At 56.5% G+C, this 27,581-nt stretch overlaps 1 protein-coding gene across 1 annotated transcript; it reads right to left on the reverse strand.

Annotated features, from left to right (window-relative positions):
- Window positions 1-323: 323 nt before the first annotated feature.
- Window positions 324-26,614, reverse strand: ZNF496 (zinc finger protein 496). The gene is given in 10 exon segments (XM_072745591.1): window positions 324-3,316; window positions 6,931-7,044; window positions 7,833-7,940; window positions 8,215-8,347; window positions 23,328-23,401; window positions 25,678-25,776; window positions 25,779-25,860; window positions 26,181-26,353; window positions 26,356-26,538; window positions 26,541-26,614. Coding segments are annotated over 10 exon segments (1,767 nt in total). The 5' UTR covers window positions 26,581-26,614; the 3' UTR covers window positions 324-2,555.
- Window positions 26,615-27,581: the final 967 nt, after the last annotated feature.

Consider the following 27,581-nt stretch of genomic DNA (forward strand, 5'->3'; position numbering starts at 1 on the left):
TGTGGACCAGCACCTTCCTTCCATCTGCCTTATGGCGTGACTCAGGATGGCAAGAGCTCAGGAGACAGGCCCCAGCAGGGTCAGGTCATGTGGCCACAGTGTGAACCTGCGGGGGCAGGGACAAACGCTTTCCTCCCTCCTCTGGAGAGGGCCCAGTTCAGGCCACCAAGACGGAGACAGGCTTCACAAGGTGCCGTCCACTGCCCAGAAGGACCAGCCTCAATACCCTTGCACCTTCAGCTCTCCGGCCGACCCACCACCTTTCTCAGGCTGCACTGCACTTTAATTTTTTGTTGTTTTCAGCTAAAATTAAAATACAAATATGAATTCAGTGAGATTTTATTATGCACCTGTTCAGTTCGTGGGAACAATACAGAGGGATGGGAGGCACAGGGAGGGCGGAGATGCTTCTCAGTGACGCAGTCTCTGAACCTCGGGGCACAGCTGCCACCTCGGATGCCTGCCTGGCCCCGGGGACGGCAGGAAGGGTGAGGGTGGAGGCAGGTGGGCCAGCTCTGGGTCTGCAACCCCCCAGCGCAGGGAACTCGGGCTTCTAGTGCACAGGGTGAACCTGGGATTCTCACTCCACCACCCAGGACAGCGTCCCTGGGCAACAACTCCTGATTCCAAGACGCCCTGCACGGCTTTGGGTCAGTAAGTGGGAGGTGGCCTCCCAGGACGGAGGGACATTAGGAAATGCACAGCCTCTTTGTAGGTAGGGGTCAGTTCTGTTACGCCCCAGTTGTTTCCTACTTATGACCCAATTTTACACATAAAATAAGTAAGCGGAGCGATGCTTTTAGGCAAGTGTGTGAAGTGGGTGAGTTGCTATGCTCACCACCAGTGACGGAACCTCGGATGAGGGCCCAGGCGGATGGGTGCACGTTAATGTCTGGCTTCTATTTGTAATTTCCATGCTCTTAGCCTTAAGACTTTTTGGGTTTTCTCCCCTTTCCTGGCAGATCAGTAAAAAGGCCAACTTTTTAGAAATGAAGAGCCCCAAAAGTTTATTTATCTTTGAGGGTCTGACCGAAGGGTGTTCTCGCACTTCTTGCTCCTAGGCAAGGGGTGCACCTACACAGGCACGGAGCTTAACTACAGGACCTTTTAGCTCTTTCGCGGGGTCTGGGGGCGTGGTATCTGCATGTGACGATGAAGTACCTGGTGGGGGACAGGACTGGACATACAAATGACACAGAACACCTGCCTGGTTGCTGGTCTTAGTTGCTCACGATCCAGAACATCAGGACCATCCCTGCTGCCTGAGGCTCCCCTACCAGCTGTCACTCCCAGGCCACCATCAGGGCTGCAGACTTTCCAGGCTATTGTGCCCAGGTGCTGGGGCCTGAAATCTGAGAACTGGGAAGGACAGCACAGCAGGACCACCTAGTGGCAGGGGGTGAACTGTGGGTGCAACCCCCACAAGTCGTAGGTTCCTAACCCCAGGACCCCAGAACGTTTGCGTGACCTTACGTGCAAACAAAACCATGGCAGCTGTCGCTGGTGGACGTGGGAACACTCTGGGCTCAGAAGCAGAGGCCTTACAGTTGGTGTCCTCACAAAAAAGGAAATTTGGAGACAGGTACACAACACCATGTGAAGGTAGCACAGACGGGGTGACACTTCCACAAGTCTTGCGGCGTCACCAATGCCAGCGAGCACCAGCTGGAGGGAACAGGACACAGGTCCAACGTCCTGCGACACTCGGATCTGGGGCTTTGCCTCCGAAACGGAGACCATGCCTGTCCGTGGTTCTATGCCATGGGCCCCAGTAAAGGAAAACAATTGGCAGGTGAGCCCAAGTCCCCTGCCCGCCTCGGCTAGGTGACACTGAGGGCCCAGCTCCCCATTCCTGGACGCGGTGGGTGGGACGGGCACTCAAGTGCCTTGCACACGACGATGACCACACTCCCAACCCACGACCTTTTGCCAAGAGCCTTATCAAGGGCCTTCACGGTGTGGAGAAACCGCATTTTGGGGAGGGCGTGCCACACAGCTTAAAACGTGGGCTCTGCTTCGTGAGCTTCCGTTCCCCCATAAGCTGACAGCACCGCGAAAAAGAGGACAGGAGGTCCCTGCGCAGCCCACTTGGCTCCTGATAATGCTGGGCTGTCCCCACGGCCACCCAGACTTCCCAGGACAGGGCAGGCTCCGCCCCCACACGACCCCAGCCTTCCCACTGTCACACAAGCGCAGTTATTCCCAAACCTCAGTGGGGAGGGGAGGATGTGGGTCAGGGATTCATGGAGTGTTGGCAAGGGACACACGGACACGCGGCGGGGACGACCCAGTCCTTCCCTCTCAGAACACTGGAGGGGGTCCTTGATGTGCCCGGACGGTGTTAGGATCACAGCCGGTGGAGACAAGCCCTCCCTGCTTTTTGGCACAGCAGAGACAACAAATGCTCAGTAGGCTGCTATCTCGTTTCTACCTGAGAGCAAAGGGCAGGAGAGGCGATTCTGTCCAGAGGGGGTGGAGGTGGCGGGAGGGGTCCGGGGCCTCGGGACAGGTCACTACCGAGCAGCTGGAGGAACGCGCACCCGCCAATGGGCCCCTCAGTAGGAGTTCAGAGCCTGCTTGGATCGGCGTTTCATGTGCAGACGCTGGTGGCGGAGGAGGTCACAGTTCTGCGAGAAGCTCTTGACGCAGTAGCGGCACTGAAAGGGCCGGGCCCTGTCCTCGCCATGCGCACTGCTGCGGTGGCGCGCCAGGTGGTCTGGCCGCTGGAAGGCCTTGCCACACTCGCAGCACTGGACGCTGAGCTCGGCTGCGCCCTGGGCCAGCAGGACGCCTGGGCCCGCGCCCCCGGAGCCCATGGCCACCCCGGAGCCTCCGAGCTCTTTCCCCCGGTCCCTGCGCAGGTGTGTGCGCCTGTGCGACAGCAGGTGGGAGTTGAGACGGAAGCTCTTCCCACACGCACCACAGCGGTAGGGCTTCTGTGCCTCGTGGATCTCCAGGTGTCCATCCAGGTCCTCGCTGTCACTGAACAGCTCGCCGCACACCGAGCACTCATGCGGCTTCTCCCGCTCCCTGCGGCTCCGCAGGTGCCGGATGAAGTTGACCCTCCAGCGGAAGATCTTCCCGCAGTTTGGACAGATGTAGGACTTTTTGGAGGAGGACGTCGGCATCTCGCTGCCAGCCTCGGTGCCACTCCGACGGGACGTGGGGAGGCCGTGCTGCTTCTCTGTGGGTCCTGGTGACCCATCCGTGCAGTAGGGGCCGAGCTGGGAGTCCTCGTCCCCAGAACTGGACAGGATGATCTCGATGGTTACCTCCTCATCCAGGCCGTTCTCAGGGGTCAGTGCGTCACCTCCGGCTGCGGGAAAGCCATGGGCAAGGTCAGCAGTGCAGGGCCAGCTCCAGCCCGGCTGGGATTTCTTCCCACTCAGCCCTGAGACCCTCCCCTTATTCTTCTCCACTGCTGAGCCCTATTACTTATCAGTGTTACCTTCTGGCCGTGGATGTGCATCGGGGGCGTTAAGAACTTCAGGAGAGAGAAAGACCCTAGAGACCCTGTATCCCATGAAGGCAGCAGCAGGATGGTGCCCGCGACCAGGCGACACGCAAGTGAATGCTCCAGGGGCTTCATGACCCTTCTGATACCGACAGCCCCATCTGCTCTGGACAGAACTGGGTGACCTCTTACTTGCCACACGAACAAACCTGGGTAACACATACCAGGCTCAGGGCCGTACAGGGAGGTAGCGTCACTGTGCCAACGTCCCCACCACCAGGCCACCTGTCCTCTGGACCACCTGTCCTTCTGAGACCCACCCTGCAGCTGACAGGGCTGGTGGCCAGTAACTCTGGACTTTATGACCCAGTGTGAAGCAGACTTGATGAATCCCGCGTCTGCTCCTAGAGGTGGGGGGATTGTGCAGTGCCCGGCAGGAGGCTCCAGCCCACCACCCACACCCAGGGCTCTCCCCAGTCCCCACTGTTGTGAAATGCGAGACTCAGGTCCAGAATGGTAGCGGCGCTGGCAGAGGCCTGGTTCTGGATTCAATCCCCGGAGGGAGGAGAAGTCGTGAGGTTAGCAGAGCCGAGGGCGGGCAGACCAGGGGCTGTGGGGAGCATGGGGAACCTTGTTCCCCAGAGGATGGCGGACAGGGCAGCACACAGCATGCAGCAGGGGCGGGAAGACACCAGGATCCCTGGAAAGTCCCGTTTCATCCACAGTGGAGTGGGCAGGGGCGTTCTGGAGAGAACACTGGGGGTCCGGGTGAGCGTCAAGGACCAGGTGTGAGGGCTGTGATCTGCTCAGGGAACCACACTAGGCCGTCCAGGGGCACTGGTGGAGGGTGTGCCTGTCAGATGTCCTGACCAGGACTACCCGAGGGCCAGTGCTGAGCCCAAATTTTGTGGTGCAGGGATGCTGCTGGTGCCATGAATCCTCCAGAGTGGGAGGAGCTGGGGGAGGCAGTCAGCCCACTCGGCCAGGCCAGCAGAGCTACTGGGCCCTTCCTCATGTACAGAAGACAGGGCACAGAGGCTGCCGGAGGGGGCAATGGGGCTGCCGCAGTGTTCACAAGCCCATGGTGATAGCACCCTGGGCCCGCTGTTATGCTCTGGCCTCTTGGTGTCACAATTTGCCCTGGAGATGCCACACTAGCTTGGAAAACCACCCGCCTTTCTTCTCCCCAGTCTCTCCCTCTGGGGATGAGGTGGAGAGACCAGTGCATGCTTGGAGCTATAGGGGGATATGCCTGGGGTCCCACCAAACCCTGAGCCACAGGACATCTGGGTGGGATGTGTTGTGGGGCAGATGCTGGAAGAGATGCAGGGATGTCTGGGGAGAGTGGGGGGTGTGGCCTGCAAAGGGCACGTGAACTGTGGGGAGCTGATGGCGGAATGCAGCAAGCTCAGAGGAGTCCAAGGCCTGGTCCAGTGTGAGTGACTGTATGGGCGAGGTCACCAGAGCAGGCCCTCCTCCAGCAGGTGTCCTTGTGACACGATACCAAGGCACACATGACCTGACACAGCCATCCAGGCCACGCAACCCCACCCCCCAAGCCATGTGGCCTCAAAGTTCCTGGGAAATCTGTTGCCTAGGCCTCACAGCCTCTGCTGTTTTGTTAGGGTGGCCGCAGGGTGATGTCCATCATGCCCAGGAAGTCGGTGGAAACAGACGGGACCTTCTAGGAGGCAGGGACGAGTGACCCCAGAGTTGTGTGTCATTAACACACTGGTGCGAAGAGACCCTCCCAGATGAGATGGGGCTGCGAGGGTGACAGGGGAGCAAGTCAGGGAATGCACCGCAAGGAGCAAGTCAGGGAATGTGGGGCCTTAGGATTTCTGTAGGGAAACCAGGGCCAAGCGTGGGTCCACGTGCTATTAATGGGAATTCATCCTCAATGCCCAGAGCACTTGGCCGCCGTGACGCTGACGTGTGCTCTACGGGGAAGAACAGAGACGCCAGAGCGCGCGTGTGTGGGAACGAGTCCCCGAGAGGGCAGCAGAGGTGCACAAGAGCCAAGAAATACAAGTCCAGGCATCGTATGAAATGCAGCTTCGCAGTGCTGGAATGGGGAGGCTTTCCTACGAGATAATAAGCCCTAGAAGGACATGATGAATATATTTATATTTTTAAAACGTGTGCGTGGGAACATGTGCTGGGAGACACATAAGGTTTTAAAAAGAGGGAGGAGTTACGTGCAAAGGCACAAGAGGCAAGAGACTGGGGCGCAGGACCTTGAGTTCCTGGGAGTTTCCCAGAGGGACCTGCTGTGGCTCGGGGACATGGGAGCCCTGATCCTGACGTAATGGTATCAAATGGTGGGGCCTGAAGACGTCGCGGGGTCTCCACGCAGCCGTGGAGGAGCTCCACCATCCCCTGCAGGAGCATGGGGACCCAGGGGTGCGCCAGCAGGTGCAAGGACAGGCATGTGCCTGTGGAATGACACATGGATTGCCCCGCATCCATGGCCCCCTGAGCTCTGGGGTTGGCAATTCCCGAGCTCCAGGACCCTGGCAGGGAAATGTCGCCTTCCTGGGCCAGCAGAGCCACCGCCGCTGCCTGCACCTAGGTCGGGTGGGTCATCTACTTGCTGTGTACTGAGCTCGCACGGACCGTCCACAGCGCAGTGTCCCACGTATGGACGAGGCAACGTGCACAAACACAGCGAGTCACCCCGGGGCGGCAGTACCAGGTCGGGACCGGGAGCATCCCCATGTGCACATGGTGGGTGTGGTGCCTGCTGTGCCCTCAGAGGCCAAGGCTGGCAAGGTGCTTGGAAACCCAGCATCTGCCCCTGTTCTCTGACAACCCCAGCATCCTGCACTTCCCAGATTATGTGCAGGGCCTGGTGCCGGGAGCGGGGCTGATGACGCCCCTGCGGAGTCCATCTTCTGATGGTGCGGAAGGGGCTGTACGCAGGGGTGCAGGCGGGAGTTGACGAGGATGCTCAGTGCCGCCATGGGTACTGCTCAGGCTGTGCCCACTGAGCACGCAGGTGCAGGCTGTCACGGGGACGCCTGCAGAGAGGGGGCCACGGAAATACCCCAGACCATGCGCACCTTGCCTCCACCAGGCCTCATGGGCCAAACTGACCACGCGTTTTTCAGTCCCCACAGCCGAGGGAACCTACCCCCAGAGCATGGTGGTTCACGTGTGAAGCAGCAGCCACCAGGATGGCTATTTGACTGTGTGGACTGCGGCTGCCCAGTGGACAGGTGGAGCACCCCTCATGTCTGATACCCACACACCCGGCCTTCCAGCTCCTACCTGCCCACAGCAGCACTGGAGCCCCCCTTCCACACGCTCAGGTTGGCATGGAGGGGGTCTCCCTGCCTGAGGGGTCCTGGCACAGCCATCAGGGCACACAGCTGATAACCCAAGGGAGCAGTAGGCAAGACCTCATGGGCGCCGGAATAACCCCGCCCGCACACACACACACACACACACACACACACACCCATGCCCTCCGGTACCTGGGCAGGTGCTCTGACCCAGGGCCATCTGCTGGCAGGTCTGGAACTCTGGCACCTGGAGCTCGTCTCGTTTCCGTCTTTCTTCTACCTGGAATGGCTGAAGACTCGGAAAGTCTTTCCAGAAAAGAAAATGGAAAAATCGATTTGCCTTGCTCTGCCCTGCCAGGCTGCAGTCTGAATAGCCCTCGGCTCATGCTCCAGGTGGAGGCCATAACTCCATAAACGAAGCCAACCCCATGACATGGTGCAGAAGGTGGTGACTATGGATCCCGCCCATTGGGTCCCAACCCCTGTGGCTGCTCCAGCCTCCTGTGTCTGAGTCCTGCACCCCACACGCAGCCACAGAGCCTGTGAGGCACAGGACCTGCAGGCCTGTTCCGGGGTGGGGGGCACTGGTGTGCTCCCTGCCGGCTTCACAGGCTCAGGGGGCAGGGGCTGTGGGGTGTGGCTGACAGCGCACACCTCACTTCCTGAAGGAGCGGAGCTTGCAAGGCTTTGGGGCCCGGGGTCTGCAAAAGTGAGCTCGGCTGACACGGAGCCTGGGGCAGGGAGCAGCAGGGAGGATGCCTGCCCTGAGCCCCACGAGGCCCTGCTCCTCTCCATGCCTCAGTGTCTTCACAAACCCCCACCTGCCTTCTGGGGAGTACGTGGCCTCAATCAGGCAGGGCCGCCTGGTCAGCCTGAGCCCAGTGCTGCTTACAGCACAGAGGGCGGATCCTGTCGCATCCCAGTCTCTGGTGAGGGCAGTGCTGTGCACCACCACCATCGCCACCCCCACCCCGCAACCGCATCCCCAGGGAAAACGACAATCCCGTTTTCTGTCTGGCAAGAGATGTCGGAGCCCGAGAATGCAGGGGCGACATGGGGCTGCAGACAGGGCAGGGTATGGAGAGCATACTCACCCAAGTAAGAAGCCTGGGCCACATCCTTCCCCTGGGGGTCCTGAAACTCAGGGACCTGGGGCTCACTGTCCTCCCCCTGGGAAAGTGCCAGCTGGGTGGCCGGGTCACCTGTTTGCAGATGGGGGACACACGTCCATCAGCCATGTGCTGCTCCAGGAACCAGGGCTGGGGGCCAGGAACTCACACAGGTTGGCAGGGGCTGGGGCCAGCAGGTGGGGCCGGGGCACCTCCCGCAGGACTCCCAAGGAGCCAGGTACTCGCCAGCCAGGCCAGCCTGAACCACATGTGGTTGATCTGCGAGGTGCCCCTGGGGTGGAGGTGAACATCAATGTGACACTGGCTCCCTGGTCTCTGGTCTCAGGACAGAGGATGGAAGTCTTACTTGGAGGCAGTGAGACACCACAGTCCTCCCCAATGATGAACTCTCCGTAGAAGCCCGTCTGAGCAGGATCTAGAAGGGACCAGTCCTCTTGTGAGAAGCAGAAGATCATGTCCTCGAAGGGCGACAGGCGGCTCTGAAAGCACAGCACAGTGGGGACGCCTCAGGGCAGAGCCAGCCAGGGCTGGGGTGGAGGGGGTGGGAAGGAGGGTTGTGGTGCAGAGGGGACACTAGCCACAGGACAGAGCAGGGAGGCTCCCCGGTTCTAGCATGAGATCCGCCTCACACACTGCAGGGTGCCCCATGGGGCGGCCAGGGACACGCGGGCATAGGCCCTCCTACTGCTGCTCAGGTGGTGGGCACCCACATGTCCTGAGGGGCCAACAGGGAGCCTATACGTGTTGTCCACACCTGCCGGCAGCCAGGCTGTCAGGCGCCCCACTGCGGTGAGGGAAGGCAAACACCTCCTGCACTGGGAGCAGCCCCCCCCCCCCCCCCCCCCCCCCCCCCCCGCATGAGGGCTGAAGGGACTCTTTTCTCACACTTGGGAGTCATGGGCCATGGGAATGTGTTGAAGTTCATTTTAACTTGAAACATGATGGTATTTGCATATAATTACAGGATCCCACAAAAATAAAGAAGTCCTCCGCAAATGGACAGTAACACAACAAAGATTCATGGTAACAATAAATGTCATTTAAAAATTATTCCTTTTGGGCACCTGGGTGGCTCAGTGGTTGAGTGCCTGCTTTCAGCTCAGGTCGTGATCCCGGGATCCTGGGATCAAGTCCCGCATCAGGCTCCCTGCATGGAGCCTGCTTCTCCCTCTGCCTATGTCTCTGCCTCTCTCTGTGTCTCTCATGAATAAATAAATAAAATCTTAAAAAAATTATTCCTTTTGTTTGTAATAACCTGGAACCTTGTAACTCAGACAAAATTTGGGAGAAGTAAAGTGTGGAAGAGCTGCCGGTGCAGCTGACACTTGTCTGGGCATGTGAGTGAGGACGTGTGTCAGGAGTATCACGATGGACACAGACATTTGCACAAATTGTCCATGTACAGCTTTCACTGGACGTCAGCTGAATAATGGTTGTATTTCTCCACAAAGTGTTCCCATTGCAAAGGATTTAAAGTAAAATTCCATCTTGAGTTAACCAAATAGTAAGACATTTGTATAATATACTAACATCGGTTTTAGAAAAAGAGTTCATAGTATTTTAAACAAACGTCCTTGCATCTGCCTCACTGCCTCCATTTCTGGAAGATTCCTTGTCAGGGCCGTGTGGTTGCCTCCAACCTGGGTTGACCCTGCTCTCCATGAACCTTCTTGGGGTTTACTGGCCAACCTGCTTTTGTCTACTTCGAAATGCTTATTTTCTTTGCCTATTTTTCTATTTTCTCATGGGTCTTTTTTTTTTTTAATTTTTGCTTAACAAAACAAAACCAAAAAAACCCTTAACTGAAAGGGGGAAACAATGGCTTTCAGAAAATAAAAATAAAGACCATGTAAAAAAAAATAACGGGGGATCCCTGGGTGGCGCAGCGGTTTGGCGCCTGCCTTTGGCCCTGGGCGTGATCCTGGAGACCCAGGATCGAATCCCACATCGGGCTCCCGGTGCTTGGAGCCTGCTTCTCCCTCTGCCTGTCCCTCTCTCTCTCTCTCTCTCTCTCTCTCTCTCTCTGACTATCATAAATAAATAAAAAAAATTAAAAAAAAATAACGGGCTCAGGGAAACACAGAGTATGTAATGAAAGAGTGTGGATGAAAGTCAGACAAATGGGAACGAACTAGGCCGTCCATGGAAGGAAGGCCTGTGACCCTGGGAACCTTCTAGACCATCAACAAAAAGCCACAGAGCCAAAAAAGAAAATATATGGCAGAAAGTCCATCCTGACTATGAAAAAATGTCTAACAAACAGTATCAGTGTCCTCAGTTGGATGATGCTTGGGAAAGACAAGTGAGATCTCATTATGACTCTGTGAGCATCATCACTATGGGCCAGAGGCCGCTCCTGGGCACTGGATGCCGTCCTTTCACCCCTGTCTATGAGCCCGCACTCCGATGTCACCCCCACCCCCCAATCTCATCGTCCCATATCAGACCGGGTCACCCCACTTTCAGAGGACCCTGGCCCCAGGACTGTCCTCTGATTGTCCGGGGACTTCCGGGGACTTTCCAAGCCCTGGGGCCTGACGACCTGGCATGCAGGGGAGTCCTGCCCACAAGGTTGAGGGGTGTCCCTGCCTGCCCTTCACTCTCCTCCTCCTCTCCGCGGCCCCAGTTCTCCCCAGGGTGGTCTGGGGTCTGCGGGCGAGCAGGTAGGCTGCAGGCACCTAGGGGGTCAGGACCTCTTGTCCCTGGCCTTCCCCTCACCTCCCAAGGACCCAGTTCCCAGACTGAGCAGCAGCAGGACCAGGGTGAGCCTGTGGAGGCCTGGGAGCCGGCTCCCCCACACTCCTGTCTGTTCCATAGGTCCTACCGCCACCCACCCGCAATCATATTCCTCCTCTGATGTGTGCAGTGCAGGACACTTTCCTGGAAACAAACCTGCTTCTGGCTCTTGGGACCCCTTCCTATCCTGGGGTCCCTGCCTTCCATCCCAGTTCCCCTAATCACTGCTCCTCTCTCTCTTAGGGGTTCATGCACGGGTCTCATCTAGGATCTAACAAGTCCACAAACGGATGATGGTGCTACTAGGGGTCCAGCCCAGGCCATCAGGCAGTCACTGCCCCTGATCCCAGGGGCCTGGCCACCAGGGAACGCCCCCAGGCTCAGGCTTGTGTAGGGATGGCGCAACCCACCCACCCAGCAAGGGGCGGGGCCAACACCCCTACCCAGATGCCATAGTCATGTTGCTGTGCACCTGTCAGGGAAACGCAGAGGATGCTTGCAGGCAGCCCTCTGTAGCCCTGGAAGCCTGAGTAAGGTCGGAGGGCCTCTGTGGCCACAGGCTGGGTGCTGAGGCCCTGAGGCGGCCCACCCCAGTCGCGGCGACATGCCATCACACACAGGTACTACACAGGGAGGTTCACGAAGTTCCCACGTGGCCTCACCTTCCCCGAGTAGCAGCTGCCCCCCCCCACCTCCCGGCGCACCATGTCCACTCCATGGTCCAGCCCACAGCCCCCTTGCATCCCCTTTATGACGCTTTCACTGTCACCTCAGTGCAGAGGGCAAAATTCCCAGAACCCCAAAATGGGGAATCCACTGGAATCTTCTGGGAAGGTCTTATACCGACGAGTGACCTTAACAAGGCTGCTGGCCAGCCTGACACAGAAATCAACTGCATTCCTATTCTGCTCTATACAAGTAACTGGATGAAGAAATTTAAAAGAGGATCAGAGCACTTATGACAATACCATCACCACCCTCCAGATTTTGAGGAACACGCATACAAACTACGCGTGTCACCTGCACACACGAAGGACTCACCAGGTTTGTGGGCTGCGTGCCACTTAGATGTCTGCACATCCCAAGACAGAGACCTATGTCAGCCCCACACAATCCCTGTGCACAAGACCGCAAGGCACTAATTCTGGAATCTGTACGGGCAAGAAAAGCACTTAAGAGCATCTGAAGGGATTGTGAAAACAAAGAATGAAACGGCCACACTGAGCCCTGCAAACCTTGCTATGCTTGGAGCAGTGCTGTATCGGAAGCCGACAGGGCAAATCAGCCAAGGTTTAGCCTGACACACACACACACACACAGGGCTGGTTTTCGACAAAGGCACCAAGTCGGGAAAGCAGAATCTTTTCGCTGAGTTGTGACTAACAAGGAAATATCAACACAGGAAAATATAACCCTGCGCCTGATGCCAAACCGAAAAAGACAAGTAGGAACGAATCAAAGAACTAAATGCAAAAATCCACATTCCAGAACATTCTTTGAGACGCTGGAGCAGACAAAAGTTTGTTAGGACATAAAAAACATAAATGTCAAAAGGAAAAAATATTACGATAAACTGGACGTCATGAAAATGAAAGATGAGGGGATCCCTGAGTGGCTCAGCGGTTTGGCGCCTGCCTTTGGCCCAGGGCGCGATCCTGGAGACCCGGGATCGAATCCCACGTCGGGCTCCCGGTGCATGGAGCCTGCTTCTCCCTCTGCCTGTGTCTCTGCCTCTCTCTCTCTCTGTGTGTGACTATCATAAATAAATAAAAATTTAAAAAAAAAAAAAATGAAAGATGATCGACCTTCCAAAGACCTCGTTAAAGCAGCAAGCCGGGAGTGCTCAATGGCAGAGCACACTTCAGGAGCGTATTGGCCGAAAAACTTCATCCAGAATGGGGGACGGTGAGCGGTTCCTAAAGTACAGTTGGATGGGCGCCTGGCCGGTTCAGGCAGAGCGGGTAGCTCCTGAGGTCACAGCCATGAGTTCCAGTCCCGCACTGGGTGTTGCACAGTCCTGCAGACAGGGGACATCTGGGCCGCAGAGGACATGGAAACGACCCCCACACCCTTCCCCGACCCCCCCCCCCACCCTTCCCTGGCCAGGAGGGAATGCAAACTAAACTGTTAACGAGGTACTTACTTCAATGGCCAAACTTTTACTTTTTCAAAGAAAATGAGAATCGCAGGAAATGGGGGAGGTGTGGGCGATGGCTCTCCTGCCCTGGGGAGGAGCCTGAGTGGTACTCGGCAGGGATCTGCTGTCTCTCCTGGGACAGATCCCATGCTTACGCCCAATTTCACTCCTAGGTCATTACCCAAGACAAACAGAAGCACAGACACACACAAACGCGCGTAAGTGCCACAAATTTCCTTCAGAACGGCCAAAACAGCACTGACCCAAATGCCCTTGGACGGTGACCCGGCTGTACTTGCTGTGGGCAATGAAGAGGGACACCTGCTGATGCGGGCACCAGGGTGGTGCCTGGGTTGTGGGCTGCGGGTGAGAGGAGCCGTCACTGTAACATCCATTTACGTGAAATCCCAGTAGAGAAGCTCACGTTCAGGCCCACAGAGGGAGGGCCGGGCGAGGGAGCTCCAGGGGATGCAGATGCCCCCACCCTGCCCGGGGCCATCATTACACGCCTGCACACACATGCATGTCACTCTCCTAGCCTGACTCTTTTTTTGTTGTTGTTGTTTTGTTAATTCAACCATACTTTTGAAAAAAAATCTTTTGTTTTTTATTGGTGTTCAATTTGTCAACATACAGAATAACACCCAGTGCTCATCCCATCAAGTGCCCCCCTCAGTGCCCATCACCCATTCACCCCCACCCCCCCGCCCTCCTCCCCTTCCATCACCCCTAGTTCCTTTCCCAGAGTTAGGAGTCTTCATGTTCTGTCTCCCTTTCTGATATTTCCTACCCATTTCTTCTCCCTTCCCTTCTATTCCCTTTCACTATTATTTATATTCCCCAAATGAATGAGAACATATAATGTTTGTCCTTCTCCGATTGACTCATTTCACTCAGCATAATACCCTCCAGTTCCATCCACGTTGAAGCAAATGGTGGGTATTTGTCATTTCTAATGGCTGAGTAATATTCCATTGTATACATAAACCACATCTTTATCCATTCATCTTTCGATGGACACCGAGACTCCTTCCACAGTTTTAGCCTCTTAACTAGGTGTACTGTATACAAATTACAGCTCAGAATTAGATTTTTTTTTAAAGTAGGTGCCATGGCCCATGTAGGGCTCAACATGGGGCTTGAACACACGACCCTGATTTCAAGACCTGAGCTGAGATCGAGTTGGACGCTTACCCGACTGAGCTGCCCAGGCGCCCCCAAAATCGGATTTCAAAAAGTATAAACACCGACAGCATCCTCAAGCACCACCCTGGTGAGGATGAATAGTGCAGACACACAAGAACCAAGAGCGTGGAACCATCACGCGGATACCAACCCCAGCAGTCAGGTGGACACCACACAGCAGGTGTCCTGCTTGTCACAGGGACATCAATCCCAAGCAAGGCCCGGTGAGGCCCGGGAAGGCCCACGGGGACACGCGGACACGAGGGACGAGCCTGGATGCACATCGCCTCTGGAGGAAACCCCCAGCAGGTAACACATGCACCCTGCTTCCATAAGCAGATGCCTGAGGTGTGAATGGAGGTGAAGGGGTGTGTAGGCTGCAGAGGTTCAGGGGGAACAACGGGGCCAGGGTGACCCTGCAGCATGTGCATCCCAATCCTGCAATCTATCCCACGTAAGATGCTTGCTGCAAAACAGACGTCAGAAACATCTGCAGTCGAGCTGGGAGTTTGGACAGGGGGGAGCTCCTGGTCTCTCACATGCACACAGGAGCCACCGAGCTGCAGCACAGATGCCCACCACCTCTGTAGGGGACTCCCAGGAAGAGGCTGTGTGGGGCGGCCTGTCCTCTCAGCACGGAGAGGCCCCGGGCCTGCAGGATGGCTTCCTGTGGGTCCCTGCGGGGGTTGGCACACCATCCCCATACATGCTGCGTGGCACAAGGACAGTGTGGCCAGAACGCAAGGTCACCAAGAAGGCTGTCAACCCTCCCTCTCGTCTGTGCACCTGTGTCCTCCTGGAGATGCGCCCCCACGCCTCCCCTGGCCAGACAGGAGAGCAGCCCTCAGCCCCAGAGGTCACCGCTCCTCTTGGCCCTGAGACAACGTAGTTGACTGAGCAGCCCGGCGCCCCACGGCCCTCCAGACGTGTCTGCTGTCACACAGCTGCCAACCCCAGAAGCTTCTGCCCCTCTCCCGTCATCATGCTTCTCCGTGAACGCGCTGCCCATGGGGACAGGGTACGTCCACCCGCAGGTCTGACTGTTGCATGGGGGTTGCAGGCCATTTCCATGGGGCCCCCACAAGAGCACGAAGCACGTTGTTTATTCATGTGCACTGGCCTGCGGTCGGGTCACCGGGCTGCACCCCAGGCGGAGACCCAGCAGAGTGGGGGAAGACGTTTTCTCCCCAGTCTAGTCACCTGAAAAGACTGTAAGTGCCAGCGCAGCTGAAACGGCAAAGGACTCAGAGCCTCCAGACGGCCGTGGATCTGCAGGTTCTGGACAGAAAGATGGACCGGATTACAGAGAGATGTCTGGGTTTCTTCCCCTCCACCCCCGGACAGGTGAGGGCCCAAACCTGGAAGAGGGCGCTCGCAGCATCTGGGATGCACACATGAGCCCCGGGGCCGGCTGCAGGGGTCCTGCTCCACCTGCCATGCACAGTGTGACACGGCCACGGAGTGAGATGCCAGGGGACTCTGAGTCACAGGGATCGCGCTTCCTGCTGGGCAGCTGCGCTCCCCACGGACCCTGCGCGTGATCCCAGCAGTGGACAAACAAGGGGTGCAGAAAAGTCTGGAAGCCACTTGATGGACACCCAGAGACCCGCTCAGGAAACTGGGACTGTGTGCCTCTCCTTAGGGGTTTTCAGAGACTCCTGCATCCTTCTCAAACACACAGCACACATACGTTCTGCTAACTCATGTAAGAACAACGGAGATCCTGGGCCGTGGATTCAGGAAACACCCACGTGACCTGGGAGGGGGACCAGCATTACCAAGTCCTAATTTCGCTGCAGTTTGCAGGAGCTAGTGCGAGTTTAGCCATCCACCCTCACCAGCCCACGCCGGGTGGTTTGGGGTCGGTTGGGCGGGCAGCCAGGGCTTCCGTCCCTTCAGCCCTGCCCAGGGAGCAGCCTCCCACGGAAGCGCAAGGGGACCCCGTGCAGGCCTGGCCCCCACCCTCATTTGCAGGGTCAGGATATGCTGACCCAGCTGGCTGCTGCTGCACCACGGTCAAGAGGAGAAAACCCTGCTGGACAGAAGGCTTCACGGGGACCCGGGTCTCATGACATCAAGTGAAAATTCCGTATTTTGGTAGAAAACCACATGCTACAAAGAACCGGAAAGATCTGAAAGTGAATGAAAATTGGAAACACATCATAAGAAGTACCTGGAATCCTGAGCACTCGGTGACGTGCTCCGCAGCAGAGCGGAGGGGACGCAGGATAGACCCTGCCAACCATGAGGAAAGAGCAACCGCCGCAAGCAATAGGAGTGGGGGAGAGAGAGCAGACGGAGACATGAGCAGACGTGAGCAGACAAAAGCAGACGGAGATGTGAGGAGCGCAGCTAGCAGCAGCGGACACTCCACAGTGTCATGTGCAGAGCCCCACCGTGCACACGGGCAGCTCAGAGGGGATGGGTGACATACAACCTCGGGCTTCCCAAGCCTGCAAATGCACGCAGGCCCTGGAGCCGAAAGCATGGGGGGCCCACAGCTCACCTGGAAAAATCCGTGCCATGCTCTGGGACAGAGCCTGTGAGCACCGAGTACCCTGCCAGTCCCCAGGGAACATGGACTCCATCCCTGTGGGGGTGAGGATGGCTTAGCCGAAGACGAGGACGCACGGAGCCACACGGAGGCCCAGCCCACAGACCCCAGGTGCTGGCCACAGAAGCCACTTGGGCCCCCAATGCAGGAGACACCTCAGGAATGAAGGGGACAAGGCCAGCTCAGGCACATCGTCAGTGCACCTGATGGGAAGGCCGTGGGAGCCTGGGAGGGCAAGCAGGAGGACATGTGGGGGGTGCTCATGTTGGCCACCTACAAGGTGATGGTGACTGTTGAGCCGCACCCGCACCTTAACACCCGCAGGAGCTGTTGTGTGTTGGCAGGAACTGCTCCAATCAGTGTGCGAACAGGAGGGAGCAGAGGGCCGTGGTCAGGTCTATACCCAAGGGGACACCCGGGGCATTGCCTCCGTAGCTGCCCTGAGGGATACAGGACTTGGTACCCGGGGCATCACCTCCATGGCACCTCTGACAAGGTCTCTCATTCTTTGCTCAGCCTCCTGAATCTCCTGGTGCCATCTGTGCATCTCTGAATAAACCTAGGTTTACCCAGAACACTGACCTGTCTGTCCAACTGCACCTGCGAAGCCCTGGTGTCCCACCGGTTCCTCACCGACCTGCTCCCTGAGGTGAAGTTATCTTCCTGGTCCCTTGGCCTGTCTTTAGGGAGAACCCCCTGAGGTGGTTTAGCCAGAGCCCCGTCCCATCCCTGATGTTTTCTCATACTCGTGTTCTGTCTGCTGACCCCTGTCCCTCAGCTATGCAGTGGAGCTCCATCTCTCTCCTCCCCTGCAAAGTTTCTGAGGTGCTACCCAAATCCCCGGCAACAGCCCTGAATACAGTCTGCCTTAACAGCATCAGCAAGTGTTTCTGAATATTTTCATAAAGTTACGGTGAATTAAGATGGAATTCTACAGAATGCTTCAGTGGCCCACAGGAAAGCAAGAAAAAAATCAGAAACAAGGAACAGAACAGGGAAAAAGATGCATCAATAATTACATGAAAATGGGGGCACCTGAGTGGCTCAGCCAGTTAAGCATCTGACTTTTGATTTTTGCTCAGGTCATGATCTCAGGTCCAGGGTTGGCTCTGTACTCATCAGGGAGTCTGCTGGAGAGTCTCTCCTTCTGCCAAGAGTGTGGGGAGGGGCACTGAGCGTGGAGCCAGACTCGGGGCTCTATCCCATCAACCCTAGATCACAACTGGAGCCGAAACCAAGAGCTGGATGCTTCACCAACTGTGACATTGAGGTACCCCAGAAGTGAGGGTTTGTTTTTTTTCACGATTTTATTTATTTGAGTGAGGGTAGGGGAGAAGCAAAGTCCCTGCTGATCAGGGAGCCTGACATGGGACTCGATCCCAGGACCCTGAGATCATGACCTGAGCTAAAGGCAGAGGCTTAATCCCCTGAACCATGCAGGTGCCCCAGGAGTGAGTCTGAGATAGCACATAGCTAGGTCAGGTTTCTTTCTTTTTTTTTGGGGGGGGGGGGGGGGTCAGGTTTCTTAATCCACTCTGCCGATCGCAGTGTTTTAACTGATGAATGTGGGGTGCCTGGCTGGCTCAGTCCTAAGGGCATGCAACTCCTGATCTCAGGGTCCTGAGTTCAAGCCCTGCGTGTGATGTAGAGTTTACTTGAAAAAAAAAAATTAAGTGATGCATTTAGATCATTTATATTTTAATGTGATCACTTTTTTTTTTTTAAGATTTTATTTATTTATTCATGAGAGACACAGAGGGAGAGGCAGAGACATAGGCAGAGACAGAAGTGGGCTCCATGCAGGGAGCCCAACATAGGACTCGATCCCGGGACTCCAGGATCACACCCTGGGCTGAAGGCGGCGCTAAACCATCGAACCACCCGGGCTGCCCTTATCATTTCTTTTTAAAGATTTACTTATTTATGACAGAGAGAGAGAGAGAAAGAGAAAGAGAGAGAGAGAAAGAGAAAGAGAGAGAGAGATTGAGAACACAGGCAGAGTCTACTTGGGGTTTTCTCCCTCTCCCTCTGTCCACCCCCCTGACCCTGCCCCCAGCTCACGCTCTTTCAAATACATAAATAAATCTTAAAAAAAAAAAAAGGAAAAGCAACTCAGTTCTAACATAATGGTACAGGCAAGCTAAAAGTAAAAAGATGGGAAATACACATTATATAACCACTGATCAAAGGGAAGAGGAGCAGATACGTTAAGACCAGATATACTTGACTTTAAAGCAAAGAAAATTATTAGAGATGGACATTATATAATAAGAGGCCTGCAATCCTCTGTGTGTATTAGCCAAACCAGAAGCTGGAAACAGGAAGCAGGAACTCCTGCAGCTGGAGACCTCGACACCTGACTCTCAACAAGTGACACAAAATAAGCAGGAACAGAACGACTGGACAGCAGCACAGCCTGCAGGTTCCCATCAACATCTCTGGGCCTCCCAACTGCCAGCAGCAGTGTGGATGCGGTTTCCAATGCACACATACCCACACTGAGACAGACCACAGCTGTCTCGCCCCATCCTGGAAGGAGGAGAGACATTCTCCACAAGGAGAAGAGCTGAAGTCATACACCACGTGTTCTCAGACCACAGTGGATTCAAACCGGAAATCAGTGGTAGGAAATAACAGGAAAATCTCCAAGCCTTTGGCAATTCAACACCACATTTTAAAATAATGATTGGGTCAAAGAAGGCTCAAGGGAAATGGAAAAATACAGTGAAATAAGTGAAAGTAAAGCTACAGCATATTGCAGTCTGTGGGACACAGCTAAAGCAGTTCTCAGAGGCACACTTATAGCTCGGAAATGTTTATATTAAAATGCCTATGTGTGCAGGGAAGTCTCAAATCAATAATCGAAGCGCCTACCTCAAGAGCCAAGAAAGGGAATAGCAAAATACACCCAGAGCACACAGGAAGAAGAAAACAGTAAAGACAGGGCAGAAATCAATGAAACTGAAAACAAAAGAGAAAAAAAAAATCAATGAAACAATGAATTAGTTATTTGAAAAGCCCCGTAACATTGAAAACATCCAAGACTGACAGAGAAGACGCCCACTTCCAGTGTCAGAGCTGAAACAGGGTATCAGACCCTGCCAATACGCAGCGGGGATAGAGATGGACAACGATGATGTCCTGGAAGGAGCCCACAGTCTGAGGAGCGCTCGCCAACAGCAGCCAACCGCAGGCAGCGCCAGCTCTGCCACCACGGAGGACTCGGCTCTGTAATCAACACCACGTCCCCCCACCCCACCACATCTCCAGTCTTCCCATTCCACTACCAATTCTACCACCCAGCCAAAGAATCAAACCAATCATAAGCCATCTCTGTCAGAAAATGGGAGGGGACACATCCTGATTCATCAGGAGCCCAGCATCAATCGCCCTGATAGTGACAGACAGTGAAGATCAGTATCTGTCCCACGAGTACAATACAGAAACCCTTAACGAGGGGGCACCTCTGTCCCTGAAGCATCTGCCTACGGCTCAGGTCATGATCCCAGCGTCCCAGGATCCAGTCCTGCATCCAGATCCCTGCTCAGCGGGGAGTCCGCTCCTCCCTCTGAGCTCCCCCCCCCCCACTCATGTTTGCTCTTTCTGAAATAAATCTTTAAAAATAAATTAATAATAAATAAATAAATATAACAAAACATGTACAGAAGCTGTATGCTGAGAAGTACACAGTTCTGATGAAAAAAATCAAAGGAGAAATAAGTAAATGCGGGGTACCTTTGGCCAGCTCCATTAGGGAGCGTGAATCTTGATCTTGGGGTTGGGGGTTCGAGCCCCATGTGTGGCGTAGAGATTACTTAAATAAAAAGGTAAAAGATCTTTAAAACAACAACAAAAAAAGAACAGGAGAGAGGCCCAGAGAGATGTAGGCACATTTGCAGACAGAATGACTCAGGGGCCAAATGTCAGCGCTCCCCAAACCGATACAAGGGCTTAACAGAACTCCTACTGAAATATCAGGAAGACTTTTTGTAGAAAGGATCAAGATTATTCTAAAATTTACACAGAAAAGCGGCAGGACTAAATTGATAAAATAATTTAAAAAAATAGGATGACAGGAATCCTAGTGCCCACATCCAAGACTCAGGGAGAGACAAGCAGGTGGGGACAGAGTGAAAAGCCCAGGAACAGACCCACAGACAGCATGCAAGTGACTTCTGACCCAGGAGCAAATGCACCTGAAGGAGGAAGGGAGGAGGGCGACCCCCCCAAACGCCCACACAGCGGGTGGAGCAACTTGACAGCCACTGGCAGGCCAGATGCTCCTGCTTCCGCTCCTGCTCCTGCTCCTCCTGCTCCTCCTCCTCCACCAAAGTCCCAGCCCTGAGGCGCAAGGCTAGGGCATCCCAGGTCAGGGGTCAAATGCAAGGCTGTGATGTGGAGGGAAAAGCACAGCAGGGAGTCCTTGGGACAGAACCATTACACCAACCAACCTCAATCCTTAAAAGGAAACACTGAGAGCCTGGACCAAATCCAAATTAAAAACTTTCATGCTTCAACTGTAATAAGAAATAAATAAAATAAAATAAAAATAAAGTAAAATCAAACGGATGAAACCTGGGAGGAAAATTTAAAAAAATGGGAGGCTTTTTGTAAGGGGCTGAGACACCAAGCTCCAGAACAAGGGTGAACAGTCACAAAACACACCCAGTGAAGCACAAACATCTAGGACGAGGAAGGAGCCCTGAAAATAACTGTAGAAAAGCAAACCGTCCAATTAGGACTCGGGCACAAGTCACGAAGAAGAATCTCATGGAAGAGGATGGACGGGTAGATGCCAGGCAAGGACCCCCGCACACCAAGTGGAGACGGCAGGCCACCCCCAGTGCCAACAGCGGCCAGGACGCAGAGTAGACCTTGCTCACGCTGCACAGGGCAAGGGGGGGTCCCACGGCCTCTCTGGAAACACACATGGCTGCTTCTCATGATGCTAACCCCTCAGTCTATAGCCCAGCAACCACAAGCCTGAGCATTCATCCCAGAGCAGCAGCCTCACTCCTGCCACAGCCCACATGCCACGACCCACACCAGCTCTGTGCAGAACGGGCCTGACGGGCCACGAGCCAGAGGTCCTTCCACCGCATGAGCTGTGGAACCCAGACCCGGTGGGGCTCGAAGCAGCGATGCCCCAGCTTCCTGACTGGAGAGACTGCAGCTACCCCATGGTCGGGCAGCTAAGGACACAGCAGACGTGGGCTCGCCACACGGGGCACGGCAGGATGCTCCTCGAGGGCGCATGCATCCCTGTCAGCAGCTGGAGGGGACCTTCTGCGGGAGTTTCCTGAGGCAGGGCTGCTCAGCAGAATGGAGACAAGCCAGCCTGTCCCTTCCCCACGTGAACATAAGTTCACAGAAAGAGCCATACGCCTACCCATGTTCACAGTGGCCAGGACGCCGAAGCAAACCCAGGGCCTGTCGACAAGGGAGTGCACAGGGTGCGTGACACACAGCGGGTGGCAGCGCTCGGCCCCAGGAAGGAGAGCCCATGGGCTGACACACATGGCTGGAGCTCCAGGCCACCACGCCTGGACACAGCCAGCCCAGGTCACAGACACTGTGCAGGTGCAACAACCACATTCAGAGAAAGACGGCCCACGTTGCTGGGGGCGGGTGGACAGGGCCGTTACCTAATAAGTGAGGGGTTTCCACTGGGAGGGTGAGAAAGTTCTGGAAGCAGGACTGTAGGACAGGGTGAACATACGCAATACCACTGGATGCTCAGACACTGCTGTACGTTAAGCAAAGTTAAGACGATAAATTTAATGCAATGTGTACTTCACTACAATTAAAAACCTTAAAAGTTTTTTTATTTAAGGTTTTATCTTTTTGTATCGGGGGGGGGGGTGAAGAGAGCACAGGTGGAAGCAAGGGTGCACAGGGACGGGGACAGGCTGACTCTGGGCTAAGCAACCCCAGGACCCCGACATCATGACCCGAGCCAAAATGAAGACTCCCAATAGTCAATAGACTGAGCCACCAGAGGCCCCCAAATTTAAAAACTATTAAAACGATTCTGGCACCCTAAGCCCTTGGTGGTGGTGACTTTCAGCAGCCTGAGCGGAAACCCTGTTTGGGGGGAATCCTGTGTGCCCTACGGGAGCTCAGGCAGGTTGAGACAAGATCTAGCTCATCGGGTACTGAGGTCATGGCCCCTCCTGGCATGTCGTTCGGGTGAAATGTATTGATCTCTACTGTGGGCTTACCCACCCCCACAGGTCACTGCTGACCTGTTTCATGGGACACCGCAGGGCCAAGCATGCGTGCTGATGCCCCAAACCGGCTACTTCCTCCCTGCTCTATGCCGACCCTGCTCCCAGGCCTCAGTCACATGGAACACACGGTGCGGAGGGCAAACCTGGGACCCTTTGACCATCCTGCACCCGTGAAGCCCACACTTCATGTCACCCACTTTCCCAGGGGACTGCCACATCGTGCGCCAGCCAGCGGGAAGGATCAGAACAGAACAATGAAGGGGGCCTGATGAGAAACGGGGAGGCAGTGATGGGCAAGGAGTGCATGGGACCATTTGTCCACCTGAGGAATTCTGAGAGGGAGCTGGGCTTGTCCCTGTGCAGCGTCACAAGGAGAGCCTCTGCCTGGTACGGGGGGATCTGGGCCTTCTCCCCACGCCCCTGGGCACTTCTGGGACAGTCACCATGACCACGGGGACAGAAGCAAATCCGCTGTGCAGTGCCCTTGACAGCGGGGACCCTGGGGACACCAAGAGGACAGCGCAGGGGTGGAGGCCACGTGTCCTCCTGCACTGTCACCATCACCGCTGGCACAGATGGCAGCGGCGGGGTTCAGGGGCCCTGGCAACATCACTCACCGAGGGCAGCTGCAGGGCCGTCACCTGCTGGGCGTCCCTCAGGTTCGCGTCCAGGAGGCCAGGATCCTGCAGGACTGAAAGAGAGAACCGTGTGTGTCTCCTTCTCCGTGGGCCGACTGTGGGGGACACGTGCACTTACCTGCAGCCCTCACGGATCTCCGACACCTTCAGTGCCTGTGAGGAGGGGGCTTCTGCAGGCAGTGCCCAGGGTCGGGCTGTGTGCATGTGTGATGCTCATATTTCATTTTAACGTCACCTCCCCAGCATTGCGTCCGCTTAGGGCATGCAACCTAGTGGTCTGGCCAGTCTGCGCGCCATTGTGAGCACGTTGGCACTGCAGCATTCCGCCACCTGCCACGGGAGCAGGGGCCGCAGCGCCCCCCAGGTTGGGGAAATACAGGCTCAAGCTCCACGGCATTAAGGTCAAGGTGGTCAGCTGTTGGCAATGACCACGGACTCATCAACGTGGACCGCGCGAGTTTAGCATTGCCGAGCTCCCAGAGGGGGATGGCTGTCATTATGGGAGCTCTGGGAGGGGCAGTGGCCGTGCTCGACCCGCCTCCATGCAGGGTTTCCCCCCCTTCCAGCCCAGGAGGGCATCCCTCCTCTGCCCGGAATGTTACCCACAGGAAGCCTTGGGAAGCTCCGCCACCGTCTGTGCGCAGGGAGCAAACCCAGGAGGCTGACCCAGGGTCCCGTGTGACATCCCCACCAGAGCGGACATGAGAGGCCCACATCCCTCACTTTCAGGCCTGGGACAGCAGTGTCCCACACAGCAGGGCAAGACTTGGGCAGGAACCAGCTCAGCCGGCAGCGACAGGTGCGCATCCAATGTGAGGGGGCGCAGGGCAGGGGTCTGTACTCGCGCTCACACCTGCTGCCCTCTGGGCAATGCCCCAAGCCACTGCCTACCTGACCCACGACACAGAAGAACAGGGACGCCATGCCATGCCAACCCCCCGGAAACCTTCCTGGCTCCAGGAAAAGCTGGCTTTTTGGGAAGCTCAGCACGAGCGGGAACTCTGGCTTTTACTGCAGCCTCGTCCCAATGAGAAACCCTCGACGCATGTCCCAGATCCTCCCAACATCTGACTCACAACCTGTCCATGTGCTGCTGCTCAGGGAGATACAAGTGCCGGCCCTCCGAACCAAAGCCCAGCCGCGGCCACTGGCATCTCCAGAACTTAACCAGGAGGCGTGTGTCTAGGCTGTGGCAGTGCCCGACGCTCCTCTCCATCCTCCCGAGGACCCTCCCCAGGCTGACCTGGGCCATGTGCAGGGCGGCGAGGATGGCTGCTTCCCGCAGGCCTGCATGATGGGCCTCACGGTGTGCCTCCCACACCCACAAGGTGAGGTTCCAACCCTCACGGTAGGACCACATATAGAGATAAGGTCTCCCGCGGAGCGGCCACACACAGTGGCCCTGCTCCAGGGACCCAGGTCCTTGCAGAAGTGGATCAGGGCACAGACGGACACTCAAGGGCAGTGAAGACCAGGGTGCAGGCAGTCGGTGACAAGCCCTGCAGAGGAGCCTGGCGAGAGGGTAGCCCTGTCCACACCCTGCCGGACAGGGAGAACACACATTTCTGTTTGGGCTGTACAGTGTCTGTGCTTGGCCAGCAGCCCAGCATGCCGACTCTCAAGCAGGAAGCAGATGATGTGTGCAGAACTCACGCTAACTTCACATACACAGAAATCTAATATGCTTTTTTTTTTCCCCCCCAAACTGAAGCGCTGCCTGTGTTCTGAAGGCCCACGTGTGTGAGTCACAGCAAGGCACTCCCGGCTCTTCTTCGGAGATCTAATGATAGGACGCTGGGGCGAGTCCACCCCAACCCACCCTCACACCTTAGAGGGCACAGCCTTCACCCCAAGAGCACCACAACCACCCACGATGGTCACCTGACAAACTCATGGGCAGCTTGGGGTTCCTGCTTTCAGCACTCAGTGGGCATAACCCTTTAACCCTCCAAGAACCCAGTAAGGGTGATGATCATTAGCCGAAGGCACATGGGGCACTGGGGCTTGCGGTGTGCCCTGGGTCACAGCTAGAGGTTCAAGCTGCCAAACCACGGCCCCTGGCCACTGGCACTCTTCCTACAGACAGCCAAAAATGTCTCAGTGATGTTCAGGCCCGGTGCCCTGAAAATACCACCCTGTTCCCTCAGAGGCAGTTTTAGATTCCCCTGCAACTTTGTAACAAATCCTGAGAGCAGCTCTTTTTTCAGCTGGGGTGAAAGTGGTTGGGGGCAACAAGACACCCCACTGGGTGAGGGTGCCTGGCTGCTCCCCCCACGGAAGTCAAGGGCCCCCACCGAGCACCCAGCATGGGGCATCCCTGGGCTGGTACCTGGATCCCCGCTGAGCTGGCCTTGCAGTCTGCTTGGGAGCCCAGGGCCCTGTGCCAGCGCCACGGGCTGGGTGTCCTGGCCCTTTGCAAGGTCGCTCTGGGTTCTGTAGGCAGCCGCTCCTGCTCCTGGTCTGGAGGCCCATCCCCATCATCGATCACCACGGGGTCTTCACAGTGCTTGAGCTGCAACCCCAGAGAGAGCTTTTCAGGGCTAGCTGGCCAGGTGGGGGCTGGTGGCTATGCTGGACACTGGCCAAGCACCCTCCCTCCCTGGGCCTGCTGCCCGCAGGAGGCGCAACCAGACCCTGTGCAGGGCTGTGAGGAAGCTGACAAGACCACACCCTTGGTCAGGCCTGTCAAGGAGGAAACTCACCTTCTCGAGAGATGGACGCTCCAGCATGGGCCTCACTGAGGCCCGGAGCTCTAGCAAACTTTCCTAGCCTGGCCAGGGCACGCAGACACTGCCACTCCCCTCCCGCCTCCTGGCCCACCCCGCTCAGCACCCTCCACTCACCCCACTGCCAGGGTCTCCCTGGCTCCCGCTCAAGTGCCTCCACAGCAGCCACGGCCTGATCGCCGCTCTCAGGCTCCTGGGCCCGCACCCAGCCCTGGATCTCCCGGGGCAGGATGGCCAGGAACTGCTCTAGCACCAGCAGCTCCAGGATCTGCTCCTTAGGTGTCTCTCGGGCCTCAGCCAGCCCCGACACAAGTCCCAGAGGCGGTGCAGGGCCTCCCGGGGGCCTGCTGCCTCCTGGTAGCGGAAGCGGCGGAAGAGGCGGCGGGAGGATTCAGGGCTGGGAAGCTCCCCCTGGGGGCTGGGGTTCTCTCCGGGTGGGCTCCTCATTTTCCTGGGCTCCTCGCTTCCTTTGGAGCCAAGACTCGGGGGCACAGGGCTGTGGGCATGATGGGGTTTGATGGGGGTCAGCAGCAGAAGACGACCCTATTTCCAAACAAAAATCACTGGCTTCAATGTCTGATCTCCTGTGGGAGGTTTTTGGGGGTGCTGATGGGGAGAGTGGTGAAGCCCCCAGACCAGCCCCTGGAGAAGCTTTGGGACACATGAGAGGCATCAGCACTGTGCCTGCTCCTCGCACACACAGAGAGGGAAGCATGCCACTACCCCCCAACACCATTCCACGGTACAAGCACGGAAGTCCCGGAGCTGGGTGACACACAAGGTGGGGAGTCTGGGGGGAAAGTGCAGGACAAGACACGGGCAGGGCCGCGTGCAGGAGACAGGTGTAATGAAGGCTCTGTGGTACCTTCGGGGGCCAGGGCCTCCTGGGCAGGACCTGAGACGCAGGAGCCCAGGGGGCTGCTATCTTGAGGCTTTGGAGCCAAAGTCGCTGTCCTGGTCCTTGAGGCCTTTCCAAGAGGAGCTGGAAAGACAAAGATGCGCATGCCTGGGAGGAGCCTTCTGAGCAGATCCAGGAGCAGAAGTCAACCGTGCTGGTGGCCAGGCCTGAGCAGCGGCGTCCGACCTGGGGAAGGAACCCCAGCAGCATAGTGGACAGGATGGGACAAAACAGAGAAAGGGCGGGGAGAGGCCAAGGCTGCGGCCCACACCCGGGGGGACCCAGAGAAGTACCTTCATATTTAAAAACAGCTCCCTCCAGCCCTCACTACAAAGTCTGAGCAGCACACTCTGGGGTCTATTTGGTCGCCCTGGCCTGCAACCCTGCCGCCACCCCTGCAGCCCCCTGTCATCTCCGACTGGGGTGAAGTCCTTTAGGGGCCAAGGTGGGGTGCTGCCATCTGCACCTCCTTGGGCACACAGCCAGGGTGACCTCAGTGGCCAAATGCCACCACTGTGGCCCCAGGGGACTCCAGCAAAGTAGAGCAAATGGGGAAAGGCCTCGAAGAGCTGTGGACACCAGTGTGTGCAAGGCTCTGACACCCCCATT

Source organism: Vulpes vulpes, unplaced genomic scaffold (genome assembly GCF_048418805.1).
Source record: "Vulpes vulpes isolate BD-2025 unplaced genomic scaffold, VulVul3 u000000629, whole genome shotgun sequence".
Lineage (NCBI taxonomy): Eukaryota > Metazoa > Chordata > Mammalia > Carnivora > Canidae > Vulpes > Vulpes vulpes.